The 16,440-nt window shown below is 35.0% G+C and overlaps 1 protein-coding gene across 2 annotated transcripts in view; it reads right to left on the reverse strand.

The window, feature by feature from the left end:
* Positions 1 to 3,759: 3,759 nt before the first annotated feature.
* LOC143254417 (kinesin-like protein KIF19) overlaps positions 3,760 to 16,440 on the reverse strand; it is a 47,204-nt gene continuing 34,523 nt past the window's right edge. Inside the window, exons 17-22 of one of the 2 annotated variants that reach the window (XM_076509545.1) lie at positions 14,316 to 14,428; positions 13,120 to 13,226; positions 10,914 to 11,201; positions 10,173 to 10,254; positions 8,544 to 8,664; positions 3,760 to 7,745 (exon numbers count right to left, since the gene is read on the reverse strand). In XM_076509545.1, coding sequence (XP_076365660.1) covers positions 7,633 to 7,745; positions 8,544 to 8,664; positions 10,173 to 10,254; positions 10,914 to 11,201; positions 13,120 to 13,226; positions 14,316 to 14,428 — 824 coding nt within the window. In that variant the 3' untranslated portion in view covers positions 3,760 to 7,632. Of the gene's footprint in view, positions 7,746 to 8,543; positions 8,677 to 10,172; positions 10,255 to 10,913; positions 11,202 to 13,119; positions 13,227 to 14,315; positions 14,429 to 16,440 lie in introns of those variants that run through there. The other variant, XM_076509546.1, reaches the window with a different exon arrangement.

Raw genomic sequence — 16,440 nt, forward strand, 5'->3', positions numbered from 1 at the left:
TTTTTCTATACACTATAAGTTCTTAATCTAACTAATTTTTGCCACTAATTATTCTGTGAATACGCCACGAATTCCTTTCATGAATGATCTTAATTTTGATTGGCTCACAAATAAATTTACTGGCCATTGACTGCGTCGTTTTTGGTCAAGGTTGATTTTGCAATATATATTTATTTCAGTTAGCAGTTCTACTGCGGAAATGTCTCAGGTGTGCCACGGAATTTTTGCAATTATTAAGTAATTTTTGTTTGGTAATACAAATTTATTATTATTTATTTTCATTTTCAAATCTGATTTCTTTTCTTCTTGATACACGGTATATTAGTAATTTCTGCGTGTCTTAGTCAGAGGGTTGCCACTTGGCCTGCCGTAAAACGTTTCAGACATTAAAAGTGTGCCAAACTGAACAAATTTGGGAAGCACTAAACTAACAGGGTAATGAAAGTTACTTCTGCCGATAAGTAACAAAAAGTGATTTTAATTATTTATAAATGTATATTTTGATCAGTTTGTTTGTTTTTGAATTTCGCGCAAAGCTACAATAGAGCTATCTACACTAGCCGTCCCTAATTTAGCAGTGTAAGACTAGAGGGAAAGCAGCTAGTCATCACCACCCACCGCCAACTCTTGGGCTACTCTTTTACCAACGACTAGTGGGATTGACCTTCACATTGTAACGTCCCCACGGCTGAGAGGGCGAGCATGGTTGGTGCGACGGGGATTCGAACCCATGAATTTTGATCAGTAAGGCGAATAAACAAAATATTGAATAATTCTTATTACGAGAAATTTTCTAATAATATAAACATAGATAATGTAATACAATTAACCTTGTTACTGAATACGTAACTGAAATTAGACAGTCCGTTTTTCTGTAATGTTCAAAATCTTTTCATGAAAAATATTATTACTTTCGTCTCACTTTCCTGCCATCTAGTGAGCACAGTTACATTTAACTTCGTATTTTTAATGTTTTATGTCAATCAAATAGCTAAAATTTCAAATAATTTGGTTAAACTTCGATGATAAACTACATCTAAAAAACACAATTCGTGAAGTCAGACATTTGTTGTTGTTGTGTTCCTGTCTAGGTAATCTTCACTTAGAAGTCTTGAGTTCACGTATCATAAGCTGTGTTATAGACTACACGGAGAAGTCTCGAGTTCATGTATCATTAACTGTGTTATAGACTCCACGGAATTTCGGTAGAATCTCCCATATGACTACTCCCATATGACTACTGTTTTTTTCAAAATATAGTATTTTTTTTTATTTCACATATGTCTGAGTATTTTATAACGAAAATAATTCTTACATTACAAGTTACCTATTGGTAGCCTTTTTTGCTTCAAAATAAAATGAATCAAAATAGATTTATGACAAAAAAAAAGATAACCGTGTGATACCTTTATGAGCACTTAGAAATGAATGATTTTTGCTTAACATTTTGCTTTCTTCTAACAGATGGGCCAAACGTGTCCTAACAGTTAGTGTGCTTAAACTGTAAATCTGAAGATTCATGGTTTGCGTTCCACCCCTACAAAACCATTCTCCGCACTGTGGAGCCGTATATACGCTATAAACGTTACAGTTAAATTCCCTGTTCGGTCAGCATGGAATAATCAAAGAGTTAGCGGTGGAGGCTGTTTAACAGATAAGCCAAACGTGTCCTAACAGTTAGTGTGCTTAAACTGTAAATCTGAAGATTCATGGTTTGCGTTCCACCCCTACAAAACCATTCTCCCCACTGTGGAGCCGTATATGCGCTATAAACGTTACAGTTAAATTCCCTGTTCGGTCAGCATGGAATAATCAAAGAGTTAGCGGTGGAGGCTGTTTACTATATGACATCTCTTTAGTCTTTCAGTTTAAAATTAAGGACATCTACGTGCAAGTAACGTCTGTGTAACAGCGATAAGATTATGGACCAACAACGCTAAAATCCGGGGTTCGATTTTCCGCGGCGGATATAGCAAAAAGCTCAATGTGTCTTTGTTCTTGAAACAAACTTTAGAATTCTTGTGTAACTGTGGATGAAAATGTTAAAACAAACAAACTTGCTAATAAAACTCGGAAGGTTTATCATTTTAAACAAACAAAACGATTTTCTTGACACAGTATTATATCATGTGCTATAGAGAGAAAAGTCAGGCGTTTCACAAAATGTCTTGTAAACGCATAAGTGACAATCTGATAAAAATATCAACTTCAATAGAACATTTCATACAGGTTTGTGGACCACGTGCTATAAAAAAATACACTCATCCATTCAGACCAGCTCCTTGTGCACTACAACAATCAGACTAGTACAAGTGTGGTCAGACCCGTTTATAAAGCTTTCTAAAACAGTTGTGTAAACATATTCAAATTACATCATAAAATATTTTTACTAAATTAGAAATACTTCTGACAGCAAAAATAATGTAAATCTAGGCTTCCAAGGGTCCGATAAACCACTCTGTAAGTTTGATGTGTGTTATCGGCTGAATAGAGGAATATTTTAAAGATAATCTAGACATCTTGACTAGTGGAAAATAATATAAAGTTCTTATTTACATTCACAGTAACGGTCTTCTTACTTGTTTCCTTCTAGAAGAACATTTTTACACTATTACTAGTTTATTGGAATTGAGAAACCTAGCTACGTAAGCCATCTTCATTTGGTAAACAGCTACAGAAAAGTTAAGTATGCAAACTTTCCATCTTTACTATGTTCTATATGTGAAACTTACATTATAAGTGCTATAATGTAAGTCACATACATGTAACTTACATTATAGCAGTTATAAGTTACATGTATGAGGTTTACATTATAGTAATTATAAGTTACATGCATATGACTTACATTATAGCAGGTATAAGTTACATATATGTAACATATATTACAGTTGTTTCTAGTTTCTTGTGAGTCATATAATTAGAGTACTTCTAAGTTACAAATTAGTATATAACATTAGAACAGTTCTAAGTTCCAAACGTGTAATTTACATTAGAACAGTCCTAAGTACGTGTAAATTACATAAGAATAGTTCTGAGTTTCACACGTGTAATTTACGTTAGAAAAGTTCTAAGTTCCACTGGGTAATGCCCCTATCATATTCGTGATTTATTAGGAACTACAATAAATGTTACGATCGAATTATGTAACATGTAACTTTCTGAGCCTGTCTGTTGTGTAGCGGCATGAAGAACGTGGCTTTAGTGTCATTAACTTTAATAAAGTGCTTTGCAGGTGGGTCAGGGAGAGAGAGCTGTGTTAGAAAATTTCAAACATGACTTCAGGCGAAATATAAACAGTCATACCTCTGTCCCAAGAAAGGGTCAGACAAGTCTACGGATTTACAACACTAAACTCAGGGGCTCGATTCTCCTTAATGGACACAGTAGAAAGCCCGATGTGGCGTGGCTATAATTAAAAAACAAATTTCTAGGGGTAGTGTTTATGAAAGTAATAGTCTCACAACTAGCAATATACCAGTTTACATTCGACAGTACTTTTCTTAACTTAACCACCTGACAACTCATGTTCGAGCAAATTCCGCTTTCGTCGATGGATCCAGATCAATTACATAAGATATTTCTGTCCGATAGAACAGGACATTGAAGGAAGAAATCATAGCGTGGTGCACTCGCTTATACACATTCTCTTTTCGCAAAAAACGAAATCCTAGGTGTGTATTTTTAAGAAAAACATTATGAAAAGAAATCAAAGTGCTCAAAAAAATTTAGGTAAAACTTAATAAAGCACTTTATTCATCTTACCGAGATCACGCCAGATGGATTAGTGAAATATACAGCTTACAGACTTCTGGTATATGCCTTGAAGCCTTTGGAAGTGGTGCTTGAAAATCTTGAAAATGAAACCATGTTTTGTTCACTGCCGCTGGTTAGTGAGATAAGTGGGTTACAAAATTCAGATTTACACGATCATGCTTTTTATTAACTTTTAGAGCTGGTTCTTAGAACTCGTGAGATTGAAATAGAGTTAAACATCACAACATTATTGTTTGTTTGTTTGTTTTAAATTTCGCGCAAAGCTACACAAAGCCTGTCTGCACTCGCCGTCCCTATTTTAACAGTATAAAACTAGAGGGAAGGCAGCTAGTCATCATCATCCACCGCTAACTCTTCGACTGCTCTTTTACCAACGAATAGTTGAGTTGAATGTCAATTTATAACACTCCATAACTGAAAGGGCGAACATGTTTGGTATAATGGGGATTCGAACCACGACCCTCAGATTGCGAGTCGAGCGCCCTAACTACCTGGTGTAGAGTTAGAAATAATACAAAAGATACATTTTTACTGTCTCTCTTTTAATACACGTTGAAAGTAAAATTATCTACAATGATCTACAATCTTGAAGGACTTGTTTACGTATCACGGTACATTTTAACATATTGACGACACACGTGCCATCTACAGACAGGGTAAGTAACATACACTATCGTATAGATCATGAGAAATGGTTTGGTTTGTTTTGAATTTCGGAAAAGCTTCACGAGAGCTATCTCCGCTAGCCGTTCCCAATTTTGAAGTATAAGACTAAAGGGAAGGCAGCTAGTCATTACCACCCAATGCCAACTCTTTTACCAACAAATAGTGGGATTGACTGTCACATTATAACGCCCTTACTATGAGAAATGAAACATGAGATATCTAGAACAAATATATACTGTGTTAAGATATTTTAACAGTGAATAAAATAACAAATGAAGCGTACATTTATCAGTTGATATTTTACATTGGCGTTATCTCATGTTGAAAAGGCACTTGTCAGTAAGATAGTTACCTTTGAAATTAAAGGTTGAGCGAATAGTCATAGCTTTCAAATTTTTCTCTAGTCGCCTAAAACACTTCTGTAAAAATATTAACAAACATTGACTAAGGTAACACTATAATAATCTATGTAAGAACTATGTTTTTTTATAATCTCACGCCATCAATAAACATTAAGCCTAACATTCAAGGTATCATGATACAACTCCACAACACAAAAGGCACATGAAATTTTTTTAGATAACTTTTCTCCCTCTGTTCTTTTCATTTCCTAATCTTTAATTCAACTATTTATTCGCTCTCTTTCCTTTTCTTCTTTTTCCTTTTAACAGCTTTTTCTTGTTTCCTTCAGCTCTGTCTTTTTCCTTATTTACTGCATTAATTTCTTTCCCAGCTAGTTTTTACTTTTCTCTTATTCAATCTCTTTCTTTTCCTTCCTTTCCATCGTTTTTCTTCTCTTTTCAAACCTTCCAGAAACAGCATCCTTCATTTTTCCTTTGTTAATGTTCCTTTTTCCTTAATCTATTCCTTCATTTTTCCCCTGTATCCTCAAATCTCATTATTCAAGCACGTTCCTCATTTCTATCTTTAACTTATGTAGTTCTCCCGTCTCTTGTTTAACTAGGCTTACGACACAATAATTTTGGTCATTTATAAACCTCAGTAGATGTCCTGTACCAAGAATTCATATTTAATCACAACTGAAAGGTTGCAAGTATTATTAATTAGTTTACGAAGGTTTGATACTCTATCTGTAGCAGTTTTAGCTGTACAACTCAATTATAGAAATCAGATTAACGTTGTATGGTTAATAAAGACTCTGATTTATAAGATACACCAAAACACAAACTCCAAAATAAAAGTAAGAGATTTAGGCCTAATGCCAAGTTTTTACAAAATTTACCCTCAGATTAAAGTAAATATTCTGTTATCATAATTTATGAATGATGTAATAGTAAATAATACAGTTTAATATTTAAATAACTCACTTTCACAAGTAACGCCATCTGCTGCCTTTTTCTTTATTAGTATGCTTGTGTGACGATTTCTAATTCAAATATATGTATAGCTTTGTGGATACCAGAATACTACAAAATTCAAGATATTTCGATCTCTAAATTTAAATTTGCACGAACAGCCTAGGCCCTAACATTAACATACTCAGAAACAAAGTAAAACCGTTTCTCATAACCTCAATGTTAAATTGATTTTTTTTTGTGGCATAAATTTAAAGGCAACTTGCCTTTTCGAATCCATAAACCTAAACAAAATGGCGATGATCATGCCAACTCGAGCCTTTAAGTGCATACCTTCAACGCTGCAGTTCCCCCAAACAGATAAAAGTTATAATTTGCATATTAAATTTGCTACGACAGTACTTACTCCATTATAAATAGGCTTTACAACAGACAACAAATAGTTAACTTTTGATACGAATGACAGAAAAAACAAGTCACAAGGAAAAAAAATAGTTTTCTATCACAAATCGTTTCCATAAATAATCAATAAGAACATTTTCAGTATCTCTTTTTATATGTAAAAGTGTTGTAGCAATGACGTACTGCAGACTCGATATTTTCTTTCCGTAAAGTACCTTTGGACTTAAAAAAAACAAACATATGACGAACACAGCTTTAAGTTTGTTTTGGAATTTCGCACAAAGCTACTCGAGGGCTATTTGTGCTAGCCGTCCCTAATTTAGCAGTGTAAGACTAGAGGGAAGGTAGCTAGTCATCACCACCCACCGCCAACTCTTGGGCTACTCTTTTACCAACGAATAGTGGGATTGTACGTCACATTATAACGCCCCTACGGCTGAAAAGGCGAGCATGTTTGGTGCGACCGGGATTCGAACCCGCGACCCTCGGATTACGAGTCGCGCGCCTTACGTGCTAGGCCATGCCGGGCCGACACAGATTTAAGAAAAACAGGCAGCAAATCCTACGACACAGAATAATTTTGCAATTAAAAGTGCATGCAGAGCTCCACGGAAAATTAATATGCACAGATGCTTTATAAAATTCTCTTATACTCTATTCAGATTCACGATGAACTTTATGATTGTCTTCATTTGGAACTGATTTATTATTTAATAGAAATCGACCTGAGTTATCAACATTTTAAACTAAATCTCGTGCAGGTAATTCTGAAAAATGCAAACAACGGTTGGTTAAAAACATATAACCATATGTTTTGTAATTCATATATTTGTATTGTTTTTAGCTAGAGAGAATTTTTATGTCACGTGACAGCCTAAGGCTTAGTAATTAAGATTTGCTTGAGAGTTTAGCAGACGATTTGAAAGATACAAGATATGAGTTATGTTACAAGAGCTGTTGATTTGTTAAATTGTAGATTACGTCGGTGAAATGACTTTTCAAATTAACGAGTTTATTTGTTGATTTTCCTTTTACTTAAATTTTGTGAATAGTGACTTTGTGTCTTGAGAAAAAAACGTGATATAAATGTATTATACGCACGAAAAGTTAACGAGTAACTAAATGACTGCAATATAGCGTTATTCGTGAAGTTAGGCTTACCTGAAACCACGTAAGTGTAAAATTGTAGTCGAAGATATAAAACGGTTTCGTTATCATTAAGTGGACAGAACTTGCTACATTATTGTTTAAGAACCCGCCTAATAACAGAAACCATTACTTTAATATCTTGTGTCAACCATTTCAGTAATCTGTAATACATATTTAAGAAACATAATTTAAAACTACACTATTCAGATGGTCACAATGTGGGTTTTGTAAAATGTGTGCTAGGACTAACGAAACAGCCTTAATTACACTCTTACAGGTGGGCATACAAATAAAAATATCATTTCCATAACAGTGTGAACTAAAACTAATGGGCCAGTGAGAAACCCACTAGATCATCCAGTGTCTTCGGCTTTCCTGATAAAGATGGTCTCCATGTTTTATATCGACGTCTGTCTCTAAAGTTAAGTTCTTTTTCTTCTGGAATTATAAAAAAAGAAAGGAATACACGATATTCTGTATTTATTTCAACTAATCGAAGAAAATATAATATCGTAATATGTGCAGCAGTTGAAGTAAAATGTATAATGCAGTATTATCTATTAATCTAGGTCACTGTGATCCATCTGACGGCTCGAGCACTCACTATAGAGCTCATTGTTCAAGATGAATTTTTTACTTTAAGAACATTTTCTCACAAGTAAATTTTAATAAGAAAATCATCTCATGGCAGTATGTCAGACTTATCGCTGAGCCAGTAGGACACAACATTAATGCTATCTAAATGCTTTAGGCTTAGTGTTTGTTATTCAAGCTGAAAACTATTTACTAATTTGTTAACTGCCGCTACTCAGCAAATAAAATGAAACGTCCATTCTTTGCAATGTTATACACATAACTTGTATTTCGCCAACTAATAATCTTAGAGAAAAAATTAAAAATACATAAATAAATTGCACTCAAAATTGCGTGTGTCTATATGACCATGGTCAAGGTCGATAATTTTATTAAACATCTTACTAATAGCATGTATTTCGATGATTTTGTTTGTTCGTTTAAGGGCTCATGTGACTGTATAATATTTGATAAGACAAATTTTTAATCATGGTACTAGTGTCTGCTAGTGCGCCCAGTGGCTCAGCAGTATGCCAACTTTTAATTCCAAAAATTGGGTTTCGATACTTATATAGATAAACCATTGTGTAGCTTTGAGCTTAACAAGAAATAGACACACAAATAAATATTCACTATGAAAAGACATTGCGAAAACTTTCAAACCTTTTATAGAAGTATCACTTTCACTGTTTCTACGGCGGTGAAGTTTCGGTGACCCAACGTGAATAAGTGATTTACGTCTTTGGGTTGTTTTCAATGACGGTAAAACTCCGTTCCTCGACATCTACCAATTAACCTATTATAAATATTTGACTAACTACAGTACTTACAACTTGAACACAAAATATAAAAAAGTGCAAAAAATACAGTTGTTAAAGTAATCTTTGCATATTAAAGTTTTAAAAAAAAGGTTGTCTGTGAACTACTCCGTGGTCTTTGACCCAATCTCAATCACACTTGGTATAACGATACATTGGTCAAAGGGGAGTGTCATAGGTGGTTATTATTGGCTTCATTCATTTTGAGTCACGCAAACACAATCAAACATGATGAAGTCTTAAATGAATGTTTATTCATGAAGTTTCTAACTTACCGAGGTAATTAACGCCAACGAAGCCTCAACATGCATCAAATTAACCCTTTTGTTTTATAAATTGTCTACAGGAACATGCCTTTTGTCCCTTCCCACACCCCCAATGGAATAATTTCACTCTTCAGTACATTTTCAACAATTCCTGTCTGGCATATCTGGTAGTTTCTACTGGTGCACTATACAATACCACATCAAACACAAATCTATAAATAAACTATTATATTTCACAAGTGTATAACCACATTATCGGTCAAGCGTCAGAAGTATAATGTCGGATTCTTATCAAAACTAAACAACAAGGAAAATACTTAATATTTTGTGATAAAAATAATATAAATCGCAGGTGTGTGTTCTATTTCACCAGTCCCTTAAAATTTGTCCATTTTTGATTGAAAATCAGAGACGCGTAAAAATACTCCTTCAAATCTATCGTTTGACTACTACAAGTCACTGTCCAGGAGAATTGGTCAGTTTGGCCGGAAGACGGCTGTAAAAAGGCTTCTCTAAAATGTTATTATAATTATAAGCTATATTTTTGATGTTGCGAGTTTTGTTAGCTAAAAGGTGCACGACGCCTAAAGCAATTAAATTTGTAGGAGTAGTTGTAGAATATTTTAAATTGACGTAACGGAAGCGTAGTAACTTTGAGAAATGCCTAGAAGTAGGATTATTATATAATTACAGGTGATTCGGTCAATAAAAGAGGTAAGCTTGCAGTGAAGCGTCAAGAAGTTAGCGAGTTGTTTTGAATTTGTTTGTTTTTGAATTTCGCACAAAGCTACTCCAGGGCTATCTGTGCTAGCCGTCCCTAATTTAGCAGTGTAAGACTAGAGGGAAGGCAGCTAGTCATCACCACCCACCGCCAACTCTTGGGCTACTCTTTTACCAACGAATAGTGGGATTGACCGTCACATTATAACTCCCCCACGCCTGAAAGGGCGATCATGTTTGGCGCGACGGGGATGCGAACCCGCGGCCCTCAGATTACAAGTCGCACGCCTTAACACGCTTAGCCATGCCGGGCCATGTTGAGTTGTTTTGAATAGTTTGTGTGTGAACGTTTTGTAACCTGTGTCAGACACGGCGTATATCGAGTTAAATAATACAAGTAAGTGTATTTTTACGTTAATGTTGTGCAAGTAGCGTGATTGTAAACGTAGAGCTGGAACAAGTTACAAATTTTATGTCGTCTTTCTTACCTCCTTTCCACAGCTGAAACTGGAACTTCTGCTCCTACCATATCTGGTTTCAGGAGGGGAGCTTTCAGTTGAACTACAGGACCTATAATGAAATCAATCATTCAAAATCATTATTATAACAATATAAATGTGTTTTTTTAATCGACCAATTAACCTGTTCAGTGCCGTAGACGAGATAACTCGTCCAAGCCGATCGGTAACACGGTGCCACGGACGAGTTAATTCGTTCTCAATAATACCTAACTTCAACGCTAGATGTCAGCACCATCCATGCATTTGACCTACTTACAAATTGTTTCACTTTCGATCCAAAATGGCGTTACGAAAAAAGTTATAAAATGAAGAAGCATTAGAGTTGTATTGTAGCACATGAAATACTTGGCAGTCAACAGGTTAAACATATTTATATATGTACAAAATTTCTTCGTTAATTAAGGTTTTAGATAAGCATGAATAATAAAAAAAAATAATAAATGAAATAATTTTAATTGTTATTCAAGATATAGCTGTTGAAATATGTACCATCTTTTTTAACAACTTACAGATATGACTAGTAATCAACTAAAGTTCAATACAAGTTTGACATAAAAATTCACATTTAGGTATTATACATAGATACTATTAAGTCATGAAGGTGTGTGTATGTGTATATATATATATATATATATCTTGTTTCTGCCAATTTATTTTTAATTAATTTAGATTGCATATTAAACAAACAAATACAGTTTGTCTGCCTACCTTCGGCGACTGAAATATTCATCTAAGGCGAGCATGTCTCTGTCATTGCCACGTGCACTTCGTCGTTTGGCGGCCAAGTTCGATATGTTACGTGTGCTGGCAACGATGTGGTCATGTGACGCTCTCGTAGAACTGGCGTTACCCTTGGTGATTGCGGGAAATTTAAGATAGTAACTGGGAGAAGACGGTTCAGAGCTCAGGTAACTACGTATACTCAGATAACTGTCGCTTCTTGCGTTGCTAATATTTGGCGATCTGGATCTTTTGAGGAATAAGTCCTCTGGAGCACTAGAAAAAGAGCAAATATACGGCATTAATTTACATAGAAGGAAACGGGAAATATTGTCACTTAATACATTTAAAAACAACAACTACCATGTAACAAGCTTATATAAGCGAGAGACTGCGGCATTAGAATTCTACTCAATATATTGGCTTCGTTTGTTTGTTTTTTTAATTTTGCACAAAAATACATGAGGGCTATCCGTCCCTAATATAGCATTTTAAGACTAGCTAGAAGGCAGCTAGTCATCACCATCCACCGCCAACTCTTGAGCTACTCTTTTACCAACGAAGAGTGAGATTGGCCGTTAATTGAACGCCTCCACGGCTGAAAGGGCAAGAATTTTTGGTGTGACTTGGATTCAGAGTAGCGCACCCTGAGATTATGAGTTGAGTGTTCTAACTTCCTGACCACGCTGGGCTCCTTGGCTTCGAAAACCACACTTAAACAAGTAAAGTGCATCAAGGTTCATTGGAGCTTCAACAGAACATAAACGTGTGGTCGTGATTCCCGTTTCATTGGCGTTTTTTCATGAAAATAAACATGAATTTCGAGGTGTTGCAAGAAATTTGTGACCCTATGGCTTGAGAAGGTCCTTCGTCGGCTTCGAATCCATATTCCTTTAATTGTAGTTGTACAGATATGCCCGACTTCATCGTAATGGCTCTTGGATCGGAGGATTCTTTTTCGTAGTTACAACTTTCGCTTCTTGAATATAGGTGTTGTTTTGGATTAAGTTGGAACATTGCTTTGAAGTACCATATTCTTCTAAACACTTTGATGTGCAAGTTTATTCTTCTTCGGTGGAGAACATTGAAGTGTTTGGTGCTACGAAATGGTGTGCTCTTTAGTTTTACAACGTTTAAAATTTTGATATGAGAATAACTTTCCTCAGAAAGCACTCCACCTATAACTGTAGATTTTGTGGCATTACACTGTCGAATCACTAGAAATGTGCCGTTAACTGAATGTAAAGAGGTTAAACATATCACCTGTAACACCACAATTGACGTATGCAAATCATTCGTATAAAATAATTTTAACTCCATTGACTTACCGCTCTACCAGCAGCAACAATATTTAAAAAATACTCAACAGATATTAAAGATATAATACACTTTTGTTTTAATATTGGCTAAAGCTAATTCGATAACCACAGTCGTACTTAAGCATGTACCTTGTACATAATTTTTCTTGAGATTTTTTTTGCACATTTCGATTCATGCCTGATTAACATTGTACGAAACGTTTATTTTATGCAACTTAACACGAAATTATTTGTTGACGTTAAATCCGTTTCCTTTCTATACACCCCTCCCTCCAGTGGCACAATGGTATATCTGCGGACTTCTACTGCTAGAAATCAGGTTTCGATATCCATGGTGAGCAGTACACAGATAGACCTTTGTACTTAATAAAAAAATAACAACCTTTCTTTACATTTCGTCATAAGCACGTGTTGTTACCATAGAGATCCAAATCAGAATTCGCATAGGTCGTACTATTCTAAAGTAGTAATTATCTGGCTTGTAACTGTGCGTTTATTTCATTAACCTTGAAATTACCGATGGGTCATGGATCTCCATCGGTCTTTAAAATCATTCATCGATCGAATTGTGGACTTCTGTCTTTTATTTCATTACTCTCAGGGACCCTAATAACATACATAATATACATAACATATCAAAATTTAAACACAGGTACATTTGTATCACAAATAAACCTAATAATTTCTGCTGGTGTTTTCTGTGTATTTTTGATAGAAAATGGATAATATAACTCTCTTTTTGTTGTTATTTTTTACACGAACAAAAAATCATCAGAATGATGCAAGCAGTGTGTAAACAAGTCAGGGTTAAAGCAGTTTATATTTTTCTAAAGGGTGGTTGTCTTATGAAATAATAGACGATGACGTCAGACTACCTGCTGATTGGTGGAAGCTGAAGTGAGTTTCTTCTTGACTCACGTTCAATATTCTTCGCATTTAACAAGCTGTCGGTGGTCCCTGGTGGCCTCGCTTTCCATTGGGTCTATTGGGTGAAAAATAAAAATATAAGTTAAAAATATCACACAAACCACACTCACCATGATTTACTTATTTTTTTACTAAAGTAGATAAACCACATTCACCATGTGCCCTAATATAAAAGACCATTTGGTGCAAATATTGTTTAGTTTACTTGGTGAATGAATATTGTATGATTATTTAGGTGTGTTTTTTTTTTTTTATTATAAGAGGTTTTAGAGCAGACGATTACTGAAAATTGTGTTTGTAACTCATTGGTGTCGAGAATATAGCGAGCAGATGATTTAGTGATAAACATGTAAATACAGGGTATTCAGAAAGTCACTGTGGAGTTTTGTCTGTTAATAAATATATAAGTGCATAGTGACTTTCCGAACACACTGTAGTATGAGATGAACGGAAAACAAAGATGCAGAGACAATAGCAGGCAGAGGAAGGTAAAGTCACTGCCAAGGAAACGTTCAGTAGAATTAATAGGCCTAACATTTAATGTGTTAAGAGTAAAACTAACAGTAGAAGAAGAGATAGAAGAATTATTTATTTCATCAAAATATGGTTCTAAAGTGATGAATCAGCTAGAGTGCACGTTGATAAAAGAAACAGGCGATATTTCGAAGAAAGACGACCAAATGATAACTGGAAAAGCAGTGTACGACCACGATGACTCGCGATAAATTTGTAAGTGAATTATACATGGAATACTAGAGCGATAGAAATAGGAAAGGTAGTTCGGTTTGTCAAACGAAATTCTAAAGTAATTGAATAGGCCTAAGTAGACTTTTGACAAGCAAAGGAAAACCATATAGCGTCTACGATATCCTCTATGATCACTATAGTGAGAATAATTTGTTGTGTATATGTTAAGTTAGTACATGTATATTATTTTGAAAACAAGTGGATAGCGTGTTGTTCATTTATCTTTGAATTTTGTCAGAAACACCTACTGTAGAAGAATTATAAGCCTAACAGCAACATAATATATATTTATACCATAATGTTGTATAAGTAAATGTCTTTAAAGGACAAATGGCAAACATAATTTAACATTTGACACCATTTTTTACTTAACCCTAGAGAAGTAAACGGCACTCACTCTGTGGTCAATATTGCTGAATTGGTTTGTCACTGATTCTCGACCACTCGCAAGATCATCCAACTCGCGACTGTAAATCCGGTATAGCTCCTGAAGTTCTCTTGATGGTTTCACTAGATATTTTAAAGATTGTTCTTTTCATTCCAGTGTGTCTTAATTCAATAACGAAATAATTACATAAATATTGTAATTAGTGAGAGTTGTATATCTGTAGTCTTCGAATAATTGATGTCTTATCAACAACGTGCAAGCATTCAAGTACAGATGTAATTCAACTTTACGTTTTATCAAAACTATGTAAGAAATCAAGTAAGAATCTAATGTTTAAGCCCGCAGACATATCGCTCTGCCACTGAGGGGAAGGGGTTAATTCAAGTTTACTTTTTGTGAGAAACGTGCAATGATTCAGATGAGGGTATAATTTTAATTTACGTGTTTTTAACAATGTACAGTTGTGTGAGAAATGTAATTTTAAAAAAATCCTACCTTTTTTTCTCGACAACTTATTTCAATAAAAATAATTTTTAATAGTCCTGAAAGGTGAGGTAAGTAAATAAAAACAAGTTACAACTGATTTGAGATTAAAAGTTTGTTTTAGAATCTTCGCGCAAAGCTACACCATGTATGCTAACCGTTCCTAATTTAGATGTGTAAGACTAAAGGGAAGGCAGCTAGTCATCACCACCCACCGCCAACTCTTGGGCAACTCTTTTACCAACGAATAGTGGGATTGACCGTCACCTTATAACGTCCTCACGGCATGTTTGATGTGAAGAGGAATCGAACCCTGTATTTTGGGATTTTGACGCTAAATAACCGGGGAAGGGATACTGACACGATTTGGAAATCATCAACGAATCGGTGATTGTCGTGAATTTGTTTTCAGCTTATTGGCTGAGAATTGATGATAGACAGGACAAAGTTAGCTTTTTTCCTGTATTAATTTTCTCATACTATTTCCTGTTCCAGTATTACCATATAAATACCAAAGGTCATATAACATGAAGTATATCTTTGTTGTAGTACATGCGTCCATCTATCCATCTTGACCTATATTTTTGTTATTGGCCAGCATGGCCAGGTGGTTAAGGAACTCGACTCGTAATCTGAGGGTCACGGGTTCGAATCCCCTTCACATCAAACATGCCGTGAGGACGTTATAAGGTGACGGTCAATCCCACTATTCGTTGGTAAAAGAGTTGCCCAAGAGTTGGCGGTGGGTGGTGATGACTAGCTGCCTTCCCTCTAGTCTTACATTGCAAAATTAGGTACGGCTAGCGCAGATAGCCCTCGAGTAGCTTTGCGCGAAATTCAAAACAAACCAAACCAACCAATTTTTCCAATAAACATAACTGAGATAAAAACAAAACCTATCACAGATTATGAAAATACGTTACGAACAAATGAAATATCTCCCTACAAGAATTACTTGAAGCAATAAAAAAACACAAAAACAAATCTCCAGGTGAAGATGAAATGCAAGCTATCCTTCTAAAAAAGGACACTCCGAAATTGTTTGACCACCTAAAAACACTTTTTAATCTATCTCTGCTCTCAGGATATATCCCAGTTTCTTGGAAGCTTGCTAATATATTAATTGTGCTTTTCTTATAACAAAGCCACATTGGGCTATCTCCTGAGCCCACCAAGGGGAATCGAATCCTTGACTTTAGCGTTGTAATTCCGTAGACTTACTGCTTTACCAGCGGGGGGCTAATATATTAATGTTCCATAAGGAAGGAAAGCCAGAAAATAAACCTAATAGTTACCGTCTAATCAGCCTGACAAGCTGAATAGGCAAAATTCTCGAAAGGATAATCAGTAATAGACTCTCCACATTTTTGGAGATAACATCAAAATTACCAAAAAAACAAAATGGATTCAGATAATTTAGACAAACGACAGATCATTTAATTAGATTAACCGAAAGTATAATAAACAGCTTCAATAAAAAAAAAAATGCACTGTCGCTTGCTTCCTTGATATCGAGAAAGCATTGGACACTGTATGGCACAATGGTCTAAGGTTCCGAATGAATGAAATGGGATTCCCGCGTGGAATTATTCGCTGGTTATCTAACTTTTTGGAAAATAGAAAGTGTAGTGTGAATGTTGAGGGTACCTTT

The sequence above is a fragment of the Tachypleus tridentatus genome, chromosome 6 (assembly GCF_004210375.1).
Source record: "Tachypleus tridentatus isolate NWPU-2018 chromosome 6, ASM421037v1, whole genome shotgun sequence".
NCBI classification, from domain to species: Eukaryota; Metazoa; Arthropoda; class Merostomata; order Xiphosura; family Limulidae; genus Tachypleus; species Tachypleus tridentatus.